General features: G+C 37.4%; 1 protein-coding gene across 1 annotated transcript in view; it reads right to left on the bottom strand.

Moving 5' to 3' along the window:
- LOC102252231 (disintegrin and metalloproteinase domain-containing protein 18) overlaps positions 1-18524 on the bottom strand; it is a 104292-nt gene that overhangs the window by 56717 nt on the left and 29051 nt on the right. The window contains exons 6-8 of the mRNA XM_014536901.1: positions 2804-2875; positions 2404-2570; positions 663-744 (exon numbers count right to left, since the gene is read on the bottom strand). Of these exons, the coding sequence (XP_014392387.1) occupies positions 663-744; positions 2404-2570; positions 2804-2875 (321 nt within the window). The remainder of the gene's footprint in view (positions 1-662; positions 745-2403; positions 2571-2803; positions 2876-18524) is intronic.

Here is an 18524-nt window from a genome sequence, read left to right as displayed (position 1 = left end):
TGCCATCTTAGGCCCAATCCCCTGGGGAGTGGGCCTAAGCCAGCAGGTGGTCATCCCATGAGGGGTACCAGACTGCGAGAGGGCACAGGCCGGGCTGAGGGACCCCCCCGCCCCCCTGAGTGCACAAATTTTTGTGCACCGGGCCTCTAGTAAAAATAATAAAATCCTGTCTTTGCAAAAACATGGATGTAGCAGGGTAATACAATCCTAAGTGAAATAAGTCAGGAAAAGACAAATATTACATGATTTTCCTTATACATGGAATGTAAAAATGTCATACTCAGAGAAGCAGAGAGTAGAATGGTGGTTGTCAGGGGCTAGAAGGTTTAGAAAATAGGGCCATGTTGCTCAAAGGGTACAAAGTTTCAGTTATGAAATATGAAAAGCTCTGCAGATAAGCTTAACACAATGTAAATAAACTTAACACTACTGCACTATGTACTTAAAAGTAGTTAAGATACTATATTTTATATGTATTTTACCATAATAAAAACCCTTTTTAGTATTACACCATTTGAGTTTCCATAATCTTTAAAAAATACTTTCTAATATTCTGTCAAAACGGTGTGGTAGATACACTATATGTACTTTTCCCCCTTGAAGTGGATATTAACTTTCAACAGGGTACATAACTATTGAAGAGATGGGCATAAAATGCATACCAGAGCAATTCCTGCAGCAAGCTTTGGATCGCATGCCCTTCCATGATATGTTGCTCCCACATAATTTGGATAATCCCTATAACTAAATAATAAAAATTTTCTTGAGGATAAGTGCATTTTAAATGATTAATAATTTAATGACTTTTTAAGAATTGGATTCCTCAATGAAGCTATGTTTTCGTTAAAATGCGAATATTACATATCAACTCCAATGCATTTAATCATTTTTGTATTTGGGTAACCATATATAGTTCCTACAAAGTTAAGTTCTAAGAAACGTTTCAACATTATTTGATACACTTCCCAGAACATAGCAGTGTCTGATCCTTCCAAATATTTAATTAACACTGTTGTCACTTCTGGGTGGATATAATTCTAGGTTGTAACAGTCAGGATAGCATACTGCCATGATTTTCACATAGCAAAACCTTTAAAGTATATAAAAATGTTGGATTGGAGCACAAATAGAGAGACAGAATATGCAGCAGACTCACTAAGAAAAAGAGAAATAGGATGTACAAACTCTCCTCATTCGTTTTAGTTCTTAAAGTTGCTCCTAAATTCCCAAACCTCACCTTAGATTCTACAGGATACACCAAAATATTTATAAGTGTATTCTACAATTCTTTCAGACTTCAGAATTATGAGTTTTTTAAATCTAAAATAATGAAATTATTAAAACAAAAATCTATACATAATCCCTTGAAAGGTATACTGCAAGTAATTAAATAGCTACAACTCAGGTCAATATAGGAATACCAGAGGTAAGCACATTACCATTTTAATCTGGTGAATTGCAACCAGCTTTATATACAACTAGAAGCCCGGTGTACAAAATTTGTGCCCAGCAGGGGGTCCCCTCAGCCCAGCCTTCACCCTCTCCAATCCGGGACCCCGCGAGGGATTGGGCCTAAACCGGCAGTCAGACATCCCTCTCACAATCCTGGATCGCTTGCTCCTAATCACTCACCTGCCTGCCTGCTTGCCCCTAACTGCCCCTCCCCGCCAGCCTGATCACCTCTCACTGACTCTGCATGCCAGCCTGAATACCCCTAAATACCCCCACTTCCAGCCAGGTCGCCCCCATCTGCTCCCTCCCTGCTGGCCTAGTCGCTCCTAACTGCCCCGCCCCCCTGCCAGCCTGGTCACCCCACACAGCCTGCTGTTCAGTCATTTGGTTATCCCTCACTAACCCCGCCTGCTGGCTTGGTTGCCCCACTCAGCCTGCTTGTTCAGTCATTTGGTCACCCCTCACTAAACCCCTGCCAGCCTGATCACCCCACGGCGCCTGCTTGTTTAGTTGTTTGGTCATCCCTCACTAACATCCTTGCCTGCCTGGTCATAGGCAGCCATCTTGTGAAGGCATGAGGGTTAATTTGCATATTACCTCTTTATTATATAGGATTATTGCATTCTCTTAACTTATTATATTTTATTTAATGTGAAAATGATGGTTTCAGGTATTTGCATCTAAGAAAATTTTTAAAACCTCAGAGGCCCATGTATATCCCAAGACTTCCTATATTTTCCAGTTCATTACATTTTCACAGGTAAATAGTCCACTCTGAGAATAATGGCCTACCATGATTTTTTATGCTACTTTGTTGTCTGATGTTTTTATTTTGTACTTTGCCAACATTGTACTCATACACTCTTTTTTGTCATTATACTTAACATTTATATGTAGTTTTGATAGCTAAAATATCAAATAATTTGATAAACAATGCAATAAGGAACTTACATCAACAAGAATGCCATATCATGGGACCTCTGAAACAAACTGTTTTCTTTCCATGACACAAATCTTTGTAGTAGTTCACTAACATGCCCAGTACATAAAATCTTATTTTGATCTGACCAGATCTCCAAAGATGTTAACATAACAGTCAGTTTCAGCTGGGAAAACATCTAAAAACAGAAGATGCATGATATACAGTTTAGACAATCACAAATATAACATTACAGCTCTATACAGAATGCTAGTATATTCAATTTACTGTAATTTGAAGATGAAACCCATAGGAAGTGAAACAGGTTGGTAGGACTATACTTTTATAAAAATGTTAATTCTATTCATACAAATAATGTTATTGCATAATTGAGAATGCTTCTTATTTAGAATACAAAGCATAAACACTTACAGTGTTGATAAGACCAAAGATATGGACAATTTTCTCAGTTGCAATGGCCACTTCAGAGCCCATATAATCATACTGAAAGACAAGTTCTATTTCTTAGTCACAAGTGAAAATTACTAAGTTACCACATTTCAATAGATATGAAATACTATAATAAGTGACTAAGTGAAAGACAAAAAGCAGATTAAGATTTATCAAATGCTTAATAAACATACAGACTTTATATATTAATAAATAATATGAAAATTATGAGATTATGACATCTTCCTGTTCACACATGCAAAAATTAAGCATCAAAATTTAACATTCCAAGAATGTATAAATACTTTTTTATAGCAAAGCCTATAAAAAAGATACTGTGAGTAAATTAAAATTAAAACACCTACTTTACGAAGACATAGATATATTAAAAATATGAAATTATATACCAGGAAGTTACTAGACAAAAAGCAGTTGTCATATAATATGATAGTTATATTAATTAACATAATCATTACATTACTATAAAAACTTAAGCCCCCCAAAATAAAACTAAAAAAAATAAAATAAAAACTTAAGCCTAAAAATAAACATAATATTTACCAATATAATTGAATATTGATAAAATATTCATCAGAAAGATAGAAGCATTCTAAATGTGTTGGTAACTAAGCACAGCAACAAAATGTATAAAATAAACTTTAACAGAATTATAAATAGAATGTAAGTATCATAGTAATGGATTTTACATAGTTCCCTTAATTATTAATAAATCTGGGCTACCTTGCTGTCATGATGGCAGGATAGGTAAATGCTTTGCTTGCCTTTTCCCATTTTCCCACAATGACATAAAAATTACAACTAAATTACAGAACAGCCATCAAAGAGAACCTCCTTAAGACTAGCTGAACACAAGGCCTATGACTTAGGATAAAAAGAGGGAGCTATGGCAAAATGGATAAGAGAAACAGAAATACTGAACAGGCTGGTCCCATACCAACAGTGTGGCAGTTATGCAAGGAGAGGGTTATCTAAGCTAAGGAGGTACTCCTGAGGAGCAGATGAATTCAATTGAGACTTTTAGGACATTTTGCCCAACTGCAGGACATTTTGCCTAATGTGGACATGCATAATTTAGTAGGAGAAACCACATGTTAGGCCAGAAATAAGTCTCAATAAATTTGAGAAGACTGGCCCTGGAATGTGTCTTTCAGTTGATAGGAATGTTGTCCTGTACACCAAAGGGTTGTGGATTCAAATCCTGATCAGTGCACATGCACATATTGTAGGTTTGATCCCTGGTGAGGGTGCATTTAGAGGCAACTGCCCAATATTTCTCTCTTACATGGATCTCTCTCTCTCTCTCTCTCTCTCTCTCTCTCTCTTTCTTTCTCTCTCTCCCTCTTTCTCTCTCTCTCAAAAATCAGTAAGAATTTATCATCTGGTGTGGATATAAAAAAAAAACTGTAAAGATTTAAATCACATCAAGCATCTTCTCCAATCACAACTCTATGAAACAAAAAATAAGTTACCAGAAGAAAAGTGAAAAATAAAAAGCACATAAGAATAAATATCATGCTACTGGACAAGAAATGAATTAACAATAAGATAAAAAATTAAAAAGATACCTTGAGATAAATGAAAACACAATCATCCATAATCTATGGCACACAGCCAAAGTAGTGCTAGGAGAAAAATTTATAGCAAGAGAGGCATAACTCACAAAGCAAGCATAATCGCAAATAAACACTATAACTACACCTCAAGAGAGTAGAAAAAGGACAAACAAAAACCAAAGTCAGTAAAATGAAGAAAATACTAAAGATCACAGTGAAAATAAACAAAGTATAGTCTGAACAAAAACAATAGGAAAGATTAATGGAACCAAGAGCAGGATCTTTGAAAAGATAAACAAATTTGATGGACATTTACTCAAAATCATCACAAAAAAAGAGAAGCTTCAAATAAAAATATTAGAAATGAAAGAGAAGTGAAAACTGGTACCACATAAATGCAAAAGATTATATAAAAATAGTATGATCGATTATATGCCACAAAGTGGACTACCTGGAAGAAACAGACAAATTCCTGGGAAAATACAATCTTCCAAGTCTGAATCAGGAAGAAACAGAAAATCTGAAAAAAAAACAACAACAAAAAAACTGCTAATGAAATCAAAGCAGCAAGAAAAACTATCAACAAACAAAAGTCTTGGACCAGATGGCTTCACAGGTGAATTTACCAAACATTAAATAATGAATACCTAGTCTTCTCAAATATTCCAAAAAAATGAGGAGGGAAGAAGGCTCCCAAACTCATTTTACTAGGCCAGCATTAGCCTGATAACAAAACCAAAGACATTACAAAAAATAATAAAAATGCAGGTCACTGTCTCTGAAGAACATCAATGTAAAATTCCTCAACAAAATATTAGTAAAATGAATTCAGTGATACATTAAAAAGGTCATATACCATGATCAAGTGGGTTTTTTTCATGGGATGCAAGGCTAGTTCAATTAATGTGATACACCATATAAGTAAAATGAAGGAAAAAATTCTCATTATCATATCAATAAATGAAGGAAAAGCATTGGACAAAATCCAACATCCATCTATACTAATAAAAGGGTAATATGCTAATTAGACTGGGTTGACCAGATATCTTCTGGTCGCCCTGCCTTCCTTCAGAACAAAGCCATGGTGGCAGGGGCCAAGGCAGAGGTGGTTAGGGGCGATCAGGCCAGCAGGGGGGAGCAGTTAGGGGCAATCAGGCCAGCAGAGGGTAGCAATAAGGGGCGATCAGGCTGGCAGGGGAGGGCAGTTAGGGGCGATCATGCCAGAGCAAGGGAGGGCAGTTAGGGGCGATCAGGGAGGCAGGCAGGTGAGCGTTAGGACTCAGCAGTCCAGATTGCAAGAGGGATGGGGCCTAAACCGGCAGTCAGACATCCCCTGAAGGGTCCCGGATTGAAGAGAGTATAGGCCGGGCTGAGGGACCCCACCCCTATGCACGAATTTTGTGCACTGGGCATCTGGAGTTGAATAAAAGGGGTGAAAGTGGACAACTTTGTCTTGTTACTGATCTTAAAGAAACAACTTTCAGCTTTTCATGGTTGAGCATATTAGTTGTTTGTCAGATATGGCTTTTATTATGATGAGGTCTTTTTAGTCTATCCCCACTTTTCTGACAGTTTTTATTATTAACTAGAAGCCCAGTGCATGAAATTCGTGCCCTCCCCTACTGGTCCAATTGCCCCCAATTGCCCTCCCCTGCTGGCCTAGTCGCCCCAAACTGCCCTCAGCTGCCACACTTCTTGTGGTGGCCATCTTGTGGCAGCCATATTGTGGTGGCCATATTGTGGCAGCCACCTTGTGATGACATGGGGGTGGCCATCTTGTGACAACATGGGGGCGGCCATCTTGTGATGATGTGAGGGCGTCATGCGAGGGTACGAGGGCCACCTCGGCTTTTATTAGTATAGATATAGTATTGGAAGACATAGCCACAGCAGACAAGATAGATAAATAAAGGGCATCCAAATTGGAAAGGAAGAAGTGAAACTGTTATTTGCAGATGAAATGATACTATAGAGCGAGAACCCCAAATAATCAACCAAAAATGTTTAAAATTAATAAATGAATTCAGCAAAGTACAATATTGATTATTCAGAAATCATTTCTATTTTTATACACCAATAACAAACTAACAGAAAGAGAAATAAGAAAAATAAAACAATCCCATTTACAATTAAATCTAAAAGAATAAAGTACCTTGGGATTAAATTTTACCAAGAAGTTGAAACACCTGTACTTGGAAAACGATGTGTCATTAAAGAAAGAAATTGAAGAAGATATGGATAACTGGAAGGATATATCCTGTTCATGCATAGAAATAATTAATATCTTAAAATGTGCATACCACCCACTGCATCTAAAAATCTAATGAGATTCCTACCAAAATACCAATGCATTTTTACAGAACTAGAATAATCCCAAAATATATATGGAACCAAAAAGACCCTTAATAGCCAAAGTAATCTTAAGAAAGAACAAAGTTGGAAATATCAGGTTACCTGATATTAAACTATACTATGCAGCTATTGTAATAAAAACAGCATGGTACTCCATGACACATAGATCAATGGACCAGAACAGAGAGCCCAGAAACAAATTCACACCTATATGGCTAATTAATGTATGACAACTGAGGCAAGAATATACAATGGGGTAAAGACAGTATCTTCAAAAAATGATCTCAAAATAATGGACAGACACATGAAAACAATGAAACTATATCATTTCCTGTTGCAAAAAGGTACAAGGATAAACTCAGAATGGATTAAAGACTGAAATTTTAGACCCCAAACCTAAAACTCCTAGAAGAAAACATAGGCAGTAAACTATTTGACTTCACTCTGAGTAATATAATTTTGGAAATGTCCCCTCAAGCAAAGGAAACAAAAAAATAAATAAACAAATGGGTCTACATCAAACTAAAGAGCTTTGCACAGCAATAAAGCCATCGAAAAATGAAAATCAACCTTCTAAATGTAAGAAGACATTTGCCAATGATATATCTGATAAAGGGTCAATATCCTAACTATATAAGAAATTCGTACAACTTATAACATCAAAAACAAATGAACAAACAAACAAACAAAAGCCTGACTTAAAAATGGGCACAGGACTTCTTCAAAGAAGACATACAGAAGGTCAACAGGCACATGAAAAGATATGTCACTAATCATCAGAGAGATGCAAATTAAAACTATAGTGAGATATTAACTCACACCTGTCAGAATGACTATCATCAATAGATCAACAGTCACTATGGAAAACAATTTGAGAGTTCCTCAAAAAAATTAAAAAAGCAAACAAATAAAAATTCATAGACAGGAACAACAGTATGGTGGTTACCACAGGAAAGGGGGTATAGAGTAAAGGGGGTCAAATGTATAGTGATAAAAAAGATTTGACTTTAGGTGGCTGGCACACAATGCAATATACAGATAATTTATCATAGAATTGCACACTTGAAACCTATATAATTTTATTAATCAATGTCACCCCAATAAATTAATTGAAAAATAAAAAAATAAAAGATAGAACTACCATATGAGCCATCAATTCCAATCCTAGGTATATTTATCCAAATAAATACAAAACAGTACTATAATTTGAAAAGCTATGTTCAATTCAACATTATTTACAAAATCAGAATATGGAAGCAACCTATGTGTCCATTGATAGATGAATGGTTAAGGTTGTGTTATATATATGCTATGGAATATTACTCAGCCATAAAAAAATGAAAATCTTGCCATTTGCTGCAGCATGGATGGACCTAGAGAGTATAAGAGAGACTGGCAGATGCCCAAGGGGAGGGGGTGGCTATGAATAAAGAAGGTGAAGGGATTAGCTAAAAAACACATGCATACTGCATGGACAGAGACAATAGTTTGTTGTTGACCAAAGGAGAAGGAGGTAGGTAAAGGGGGGTTGCAGAGGGGAACAGCTTCAATAATGTAAACATTGAAATTTTTAATTAAAAAATAATAAAGAAAGAAAAGAAAAAAATAGTGAATATTTTAAATAAAATTCCATATGATTTCACTTACATGTGTAATATACATACATACATACATACATACATACACAAACAAACAACAAAACAAAAACAAACTCCTAGATACAGAGAACAAATTGATTGTTGATAGTTGGAAGGGAGGGGAGAATGCATAAAATGGGGATTAGGATTAAGATGTACAATTTGCCAGTTAAAAAAAAACAAAACCTGTCAATTTGTATTGCATAGCTGTGAATCTTGAGAAAGAGGACACCTACTAAAAAGGGCTCATGGTGGCTACAGGGCTCAAATTATTAAAAAATTAGGGTAGCATCCATTTCTACACAGGAGCCTCTCATGCAAACTGCACTTCAGAGAGAAGCCTGCACTTAATCACTAGCATGCATTGTGATTCTGCCATCTGAGCCAGTCCTTATAAAGGAGTCCCTGGAATCCTCTTTCAACAGGTAGGACTGAGGCTTTCCCCATTCAATCAGAGCTGTGTAACTCTGATAAACCAGAGCAGCTCTATTCCGACTAATCAGAACAATGCCTTTTGGGCCAATCAAACTGCAAGGAATTGGAGTCTAGAATGGGATAATCGGGAAACAAGGAGCATGTATTTCTATCTACATAAGCCAGCTGCCCTCTGGATCCTGGAGCACACTTTCCCTTTCCACCAAACACTGAAGACTGTGTTTCCCTGGCTGAGCTAAAAAACATAAGGTCCCTTGCTGCAATTGACCAGAGCAGGCCAGAGCAGACAGGCACAGAACGGAGCAGATCAAAGCCCAGGGGAGCAGACCAGTGCAGTGCAATGCAGACTGGCAAGGAGCAGAGCAGAGCTGTCTAGCCCAGGCCTGCCTCACACTGTGCTGTTTTTACAGCTGTGTTCTATCACCATTGACTTCTTTGGCACTGAATAAAGTTTTCATCTTCACCACACCCCAAATTGGGGATTCTGGTTGGTGTTGAATAGGCACCAACAACCATTGGTTGACATAGGAAATACAGTCCATAATCTATATATATAAAACCCTAATATGTAAATAGATCGAACAGCGGAACAACCAAACAACCGAACAACCGGTCGCTATGACACGTGCTGACCACCAGGGGCCACACACGGAACATGGTGGGTGTCGGCAGTAGGCAGCAGAGCACAGAACATGGTGGAAAATAGGTTAAATTGTAGGTTAACTGTGGGGAAGCACAGAACTTGTTTAGAAAGTCTGTAAAGAGGAATCTCCAAAAGGTTGGAGGCCTCTAGGGGACCTTGCCGAAGGCAGCAGACCCTGCCTTGACTTTTCCAAACAAGTCTGAGCCCCTGGGTGTTTTATTGGAATCTTTATATTTAGACTTCAAAACGTCCTTGCTTAGAGGACACTACGCATATGTCTTCTCAAGGATGCTTACCCTACTGACAGTATCTAATAGTTAATTTTAGTTCAAGCTGTTGTTATAATAAAAGCCTAAGGAGACAGGCAAATGGGGCTGTTTGGTTCCTATAGCCAAGCAGTCCATTAGCCCTCTCTTTCACAGAAACATGTGTCAGAGTAATCATTCATCCTTCGCTCAGTGTCTACTGGTAAGCCCCAGCAGTTAACTGTAATTGGAAAACTCAAGCAAAGTTTTGAAATAATATACATATATAAAAGCTTATATTCACCAATGGAATATGTATATTTTTCAAATATACATGAAAGGTTTATATCTCTTGACTCATATTAGGCCAAAATATAGTTCTTTGGATATAAAACATAGTAGCACATATATTACATTATCCACCACAATGCAGTAAAGTTATATTAGACTTGATAAAAGTTATTTTGACAATTTTATTTTTCCTTAGATGGATAACTTAATTGTGGTTATATAAGCTAATAATCTTCTTCTACATAAATTCACACTGGAAAAGAAAAGCTCCATGATACAATTTACAACTAACTTTCAAATGAAGAAAGCACAAGTAATAATAGGATACAATATTTATAAATCTAGGTAAAGAGAATATAGTTGTGTTCTTTGTATTATTCTAATTCTTAAAACTTCTTTGAAAGTTTCAAAATACTTTCAAATAATTTGTTAAAATATTTAAAAGTATAGATGAAATAAAGCTAACTTAGATGAACAAAAGATGAAGAGAATGCAACACGCTAAATAGAAATATTTAGGACAGCTAATTTTTGTAGCATAAATCTACAAAAAATATATATATAAAGAGCTTTGGAAATGATAAAAACTGAACTCCTTTTCTACTTTCCTTAAATTCTTTATGCAAAAATTGAAATTTTAATTTAAAAACTTTATTTTGGGGTACATAACACATGAAGGAATAAAATATAGTATAACATCACAAAGATTTTTAATGGAATGTTACTGTTATGAGCTGTTACATCATATATGGAGGATGTAACATTAATTCTAGGAGATCATAATAAGTAAGGAACGTTAATTAGAACCTTTAGAGAAACCGCTGGAATGAGGGATGGGAATAAAAAGATATAGCAGAAAAAAAGAACATAAGAGCTAACAAATGCTAAAATAACCCACTGATCCTAGTATAGCAATGTTGAAAAAAAGTAGCAAATAATTGATGGAACAAATAGAACACTAATTGGAACTTTTGATAAACATAAACCAACTAAATCTTCCGATGAAAAGACAAGAATTATCTGATAGGATAGAAAAAAATACCTATCAATATGCTGTTTATGGAGTCATACCTTAAAATTTAAGACAGATAAATTGAACACAAAAGGGGAATATTATTAAAAATATCTTTGGAGGTTTTCTTTGTATGATGATATTTGCATTGAAAATGCCTTCTGTTGTTATTGGAACAGTAAGAAGGCATATAGTTACTCGAGAGAGGAAAGTAAGCTTTCTAGATTTAATTTTAACAACTTCATGGGGGTGGTTGTGGTATAGGATAATTTGAATGCTTATGGTCCTGGTTGTGGGCCATATAGTATTATTCCCATGTAAGAACAACAATAAAAATCTAAATGCTCCCAAAAGGCACTTCCTGAAAAAGAAACTCTGACTTTACCCTCCCTGGCAGCTGGCATCAGGACGCCACAATAGCGCCGCTCCAGCGTGTGATCCATGAGCCCACAGCCCTGGCAGACAGCTCCTGGGCCCCTCTGTGAGCTGCCACTGGGCACGTGCCTCTCCAACCAAGGGCGCATGGCTCCCTCAGCAGGATCTGTGACTTCCCCCTCCTGCTGCCTGCTTCTGGACAACTTGGTGAGTTACTGAGGACTCGACTCCCTGGACAAGGTCATGCTGTTTCAGCCACAGACTCTGAGATTCCCACATCACCAGCTTCTGGCTTCTGGATACCCTCGTGATTAACAGAGGGAAATCACTCTGGCCAGAGTCTCACTGCCAAAACCGCAGACTACAGCTGCCTCCCACTGTCACAGGATCCAGGACACTTGTAGTGAGTGGAGAGCGATGCTACCCCAGCAAGACTCACACAACATTGGCCAAAGTCACAGTACCTGAGGTTCAGGCCCCAAGACCCTTTCATCCCAGGCTGTGGACTCCAGGATATCACAGTGAGACATCAGGCAACCCTTTCCACAAGAGCTGGAGTCATTATCACATCCACAACAACTTGCATAACAAGGCCAGGGATGAGTCACATTGCCAGACAATTCGTGATGAGACTTTATGCACAAATGAGAAACTAACATTCAAGACCCAACCACATCAAGAGAACACAAATAGCTCAAGTAGGGGGATCCACTACATCACAAAGCTCAGGAGATCTGAGAGACTGTACCACTGGGTCCCAAAAATCTCCAACTACATAGCACCACCCACAAAAGAAACTGAGTAGCAAAGCAGTTGGACCTAAGACATAGAAACAATTAAAACATTACAGCAAAAAATGGGGAGACAAAAATACAGTTCCCAAAAGTAAGAAAAATAGGAATCACCAGAAGAGGAATGAAATGAAATGGAGGCAAGTAACTTGTCAGAGAAATAATTCAGAGTAATGGTAATAAGGATGCTCAAACATCTGGATGACAAATACACATAATTCAATGGAATTTATAAGGAGATGAATAAGAATGTCACCAAAATGAAAAGGAATCAAGAGAAAATGAAGAATGACAAAGCTCCAATAAAGAACACAATAGAAGGCTTCAACAATAGACTAGAAGAAGCTGAGGAACGCATCTGCAAGTTAGAAGACAAGGTAAATAAAAACACCCAAGTAGAATAGCAACAGGAAAAAAAGAAAAAACCTTAAAAAGCAGGAGAAGCTCCTCAGGTAGCTCTGGGACAACACAAAATAAAACAACATTAGCATAATAGGGGTGTCAGAATGTGCGGAAAGTGAGCAAGGAATAGAAAACCTGTTTGAAGAAATAATGACAGAAAATGTCCCTGATGTTGGGAAGAAAAAGGCCACACAAGTCCAAGAATCACACAGAGTCCTGAACAAGATGAACTCAAGAAGACCCACACCAAGACACATCATAATTAAATTGGCAACATCAAAGACAAAGTAAGAAACTTAAAGGCTGCCAGAGAAAGACAGAAAGATACCTACATGGGTCTTCCATTAGACAATCAACTGATTTCTCAACAAAAACAGATCAGGCCAGAAGGGAATGGAATGAAATATATAACGTAATGCAAGCAAGGGACTGAATCCAAGAATACTATACCCAGCAAGACTATCATTCAAAATTGAAGGTCTAATTAGGAGCTTCTGAGACAAAAAAAAAAACTAAAGGAGCTTATTAACACAAAGCCAGCAATGCAAGAAATGCTAAAGGGACTTCTCTAGAAAGAAGAAATAAATAGGGAAGAAGGAACACAAGCATAAAGAATAAAAATGGCTATAAACAAGTACCTATCAATAATAACCTTAAATTTAAATGGACTAAATGCTCAAAAAAAAGACATAGAGTAGCTGAGCGGATAAGAAAACATGACCCATATATCCACTGTATACAAGAGACCGACTTCACAACAAAGGACTCACACAGACTGATAGTGAAGGAATGGGAAAAACATTTTTCAGGCAAATGAAAATGAGAAAAAATAGAGGTAGCAATACTTATATGTGACAAAATAGACTCCAAGAGATAGACTGTAAGAAGGCCATGAAAAGAAAAGGAGGGCCACTTCATAATACTACAGGGAGCGATTCAACATGAGGATATAACTCTGGTAAACATACAGTGGGGCCTTGACTTATGAGTTTAATTCATTCCGAGACTGAGCTCGTTAAGGAGCTCGTTAAGGAGCTCGTTAACTGAAATTACTCTTTCAACTCAATGCAAAAAATCAGCCGAGAGACAGCTGGTATCTCAAAAAACTCGTTAGTTGGGACACTCGTAAGTCAAGGCCCCACTGTATATGCATCCAATACAGAAGCACCCAAATACATAAAAAAAAGCTTCTTGAAGCTATCAAGGGAGAGACCAACAGCAATACAATCATAGTAGGGGACTTTAATACCCCATTGACACCACTGGATAAATCCCTAAACAAAAAATCATCAAAGAAACAACAGTGTTATATGACTCACTACATCAGATGGAATTAATTGACGTTTTCAGAACATTTCATCCCTAAGCAACAGATTACACATTCTTCTCAGATGCATATGGGACATTTTCAAAGATAGACCACATATTGGGACACAGGCTAAGTCTCTTGAAATTCAAGAAGGTAGCAATCATAACAAGCATCTTCTGAGATCACAATGGCACAAAATTAGAAATCAACTAAAATAAACACAATTTAAAAAAATCAAGCACATGGAGGCTAAATAGCATGCTATTAATTAATGACTGGGTTACCAAAGAAATCAAAGAAGAAATAAAAGCATTCTAGAAACAAATGACAATGGAAACACAACAATCCAAAATCTATGGGACAAGTGAAAGCAGCCTTGAGTAGGCAGTTCATAGCTCTACAGGCCTACCTTAAAAAACAAGTAAAACTGGTAATAAATTATCTAACCCTGCAACTTAAAGAATTAGAAAGAGAGCAACAAGCCCAGCAGAAGGAAGGAAATAATAAAGATGAGAGCAGAAATAAATGACATAGAGACAAAAAAAAAACAATACAAAAGATCAATGAAACCAAGAGCTGGTTCTTTGAAAGGATAAACAAGATTGATGAACCTATATCCAGGCTCACCAAGAAACAAAGAGAGAGGACCCAAATAAACAAAATCAGAAATGAAAGAGGTGAAGTAACAACTGATCCCACAGACATTCAAAGGATTGTAAAAAAAAATTCTACAAACAACTCTACTCCAACAAAATGGACAACCTATACAAAATGGACATATTTCTAGAAAAATACAATATTTCAAAACTCAATCAAGAAACATCAAAAAACCTAAATAGGCATATATAACTACTGAAGAAATTGAAGCAGTCATAAAAAAAAAAAAACTTCCAGCAAACAAAAGCCCTAGTCTGGATGGCTTCACAGGAGAGTTTTACCAAACATTCAAAGAAGAACTAAAACTTATCCTCCTCAGACTATTCCAAAAAAATTCAAGAGGAAGAAACACTTCCAAGCTCTTTTTATGAAGCCATCATTACCCTAATCCCAAAAACAGATAAAGACACTACAAATAAAGAGAATTATAGGATAATATCTCCAATGAACATAGCTGCTAACATCCTCAACAAAATTTTAGCAAATTGTATCCAGCATTACATTAGAAAAATTATACACCACGACCAAGTGAGATTTATTCTGGTGATGAAAGGCTGTTACAATATCTGAAAATCAATAAAGGTGATACATCACATAAACAAATTGAAGACAAAAATCACATAATCATATCAACTGATGCAGAAAAAGCATTTGACAAAAATCCAACACCCTTTCTTGATAAAAACTCAGCAAAGTGGGAATAGAGGAATCATACCTCAACATAATAAAAGCCTTACATGACAAACCTATGGCCAACATCACACTCAATGGGCAAAAACTAAAACAACTTCCCCTAAGAACAGGAACAAGACAGGGATTTCCACTTTTGCTACTTCTGTTCAATATAGTACTGGAAGTGCTAGCCATAGCAATCAGACAAGAAGGAATAGCCCTAGTAGGTTTGGCTCAGTGGATAGAGTGTCGGTCTGTGGGCTGAAGGATCCTGGGTTTGATTCTGGTCAAGGACACATGCCTGGGTTGCAAGCTTGATTCCCAGTAGGTGGAGTGCAGGAGGTAGCCGATCAATGATTCCCATCATTGATGTTCTATCTCTCTTTCCCTTTCCTTTCCTCTATGAAGTCAATAAAAATATATATTTTTAAAAAAGAAGGAATAAAAGGCATCAAAATTAGAAAAGAATAAGCAAAATTATCATTATTTGCAGATGACATGATATTGTACATAGAAAACCACAAAAACACTATAAATAACTATTAGACTTAATAAATGAATTTGGCAATGTAGCAGGATATAAAATTAACACTCAGAAATCTATCACTTTTTTATACACTAACAATGAAGCACAGAAAGAGAAACTACAAACACAATCTCATTTATCATTACAAAAAAAAAATTAAGTTACCTAGTAATAAACTTAACTAAACAGGGAAAAGATCTGTATTCAGAAAATTACAAGACACTGAAAAAAGAGATAGAAGAAGACATAGACAAATGGAAGAATATACCATGCTCATGGATCGGTACAATCAACATCATTAAAATGTCCATACTACCCAAAGCAATCTATGGATTCAATTCAATCCCCATTAAAATACCAATGGCATACTTCACAGATCTAGAACAAACGCTCCAAAAAAATTATATGGAATATAAAAAGACCCCAAATAGCTGCAGCTATCCTGAGAAAGAAGAACAAAGTTGGAGGGATCACAATACCAGATATCATGCTATATTAAAAAGCCACAGTTCTCAAAACTGCCTGGTACTGGCACAAGAACAGGCATATAGACAAATGGAACAGAACAGAGAACTCAGAGATTGACCCAAGCCATTATGCTCAATTAATATTTGACAAAGGAGGCAAGAGCATATGATGGAGACAATACAGTCTCTTCAATAAATGGTGTTGAGAAAATTGGACAGATACATGAAAAAAAAATGAAACCAGACCCCCACTAACACCATTCACAAAAATAAACTCAAAATGTATAAAGGACTTAAATGTAAGACAAGAAACCATAAAAATCTTAGAAGAATCCATAGGCAGCAAAATAGCAGACATATGTTGTAGAAATATTTTTACTGATACAGCTCCTAGGACAATGGAAACTATGGAGAAAATAAACAAATGGGACTACATTAAAACAAAAAGCTTCTGTACATCAAAATAAACCATCAACAAAACAACAAGAAAGCCCACTTCATGGGAGATCATATTTGTCAATGTTATATTCGATAAGGGTTTAATCTCTCTCCAAAATTTATAGGGAATTCATACAACTTAACAAAAGGAAGATAAACAATCCATCCAAAAATGGGCAAAGGACCTAAAGAGACCCCTTACAAAAGAGAACATAGAGAAAGCCAAGAGACATATGAAAACACTAGTGGCCCATTGCACAAAATTCATACACAGTGTGGGGTGGGCTCAGCCTGGCCTGCACCCTCTCCAATCCAGAACCCCTCAGGATATGTCCTGGGATCGGGCCTAAACAGGCAGTCAGACATCCCTCTCACAATCCAGGACCGATGGCTCCTTAACCGCTCACATGCCTGCCTGCCTGATTGCACCTAATCCCTCTGTCTGCATGCCTAATCGACCCTAACCACCTCTGCCTGCCTGCCTGATAGCCCCTAACTGCTTCCCTGCTGGCCTGATTGCCCCACATCCACGACCCAGGATTCCCTCATCCAGACAGCCTCAAGCACCCGGGACCTGGACCAGCTTTGCCTGGGCTGGCCGCAGCCGCAGGCTCCTGGGACTGGGGGTGGGCAGCTTCACCCGGGATGCAGCCACTGGCACCTGGGACCGCAGGCAGATGGGCGGCTTCTCCTTTTCCCGACCACAGCCGCAGCCACTGGCGCCTGGGACCTCAGGCAGGCAGCTTCGGCTTTGCCCTGGCCACAGCTAGAGCTGCTGGCACCTGGGACTGTAGGCGGGCAGCTTCACCCGGCCCGGCTTTGTCAGGAGGGACATCTGGCAGGTCATCTGGAAGACATCTGGTCTAATTAGCATATTACCCTTTTATTAGTATAGATGCTCAAAGTCAATAATCATCCTAGAGATGTAAATCAAAAGGACAATCTCACTGCTGTCCGAATGACCATCTCACAGCTGTCCGAATAATTATCATCAACAAATCAACAAACGACAATTCCTGGCTAGGATGTGGAGAATAAAGAACACTTTTGCACTGCTGGTGGGTATGTAAATTGGTGTAGCCACTGTGGAAAACAGTATGGAGTTTCCTCAAAAAATTAAAAATATATCTCTCATTTGACCCAGTATTCCCACATCTAGGAATATAATCCCAAGATAGGAGAAACGCCAATCAGAAAGGACATATGCACCCCTATGTTCATAGCAGCACAACTTACAATAGCTAAGATTTGGAAACAGCCTAAGTGCCCATCACCAGATGAGTGGATTAAAACCTGTGGTACATCTACACAATACAATACTATGCTGCTGTAATAAAGAAGGAACTCCTAACATTGCAACAGCATGGATGGGCCTGGAGAGCATTATGCTAAGCTAAATAAGCCACTAGGAGAAAGATAAATATAACACGATCTCATGCATATGTGGAATATAGTGAACAACATAAACTGATGAACTAAAATAGATCCAGAGACATAGAAGCATTAAACAGACCATCCAACCTCTGAGGGAAGGGACGAGAAGTGGGGGAGAGATTAACCAAAGGACTGTATGCATGCATATAAGTATAATCCATGGACACAGTCAGTAGGTGGGGTGAGGGCATTTTCAGAGGGGTGGTGGAAATGAGTGGGGAGAGGAAAATGGGGGGGAGATTCATATGTAATACTTCAAACAATAAAGAACCTAAAAAGAAAAAAAAATAGAACATTATGGCAGTCATTGAGAGACTGATGAAAAAATATCAGTGATAACAGACAAATTAGACTTTTTAACTTCCAATCCATATGGCTTTGTTAAGAATTCCCATAACTACATGAACATTACAATGAATAATTCTTCCCATTATTAATTTTACA

This window comes from Myotis brandtii, unplaced genomic scaffold (assembly GCF_000412655.1).
Source record: "Myotis brandtii unplaced genomic scaffold, ASM41265v1 scaffold103, whole genome shotgun sequence".
NCBI lineage: Eukaryota > Metazoa > Chordata > Mammalia > Chiroptera > Vespertilionidae > Myotis > Myotis brandtii.
The sequence above is the reverse complement of the archived record's forward strand: the minus strand, read 5'-3'. Positions and strand labels throughout refer to the sequence as shown.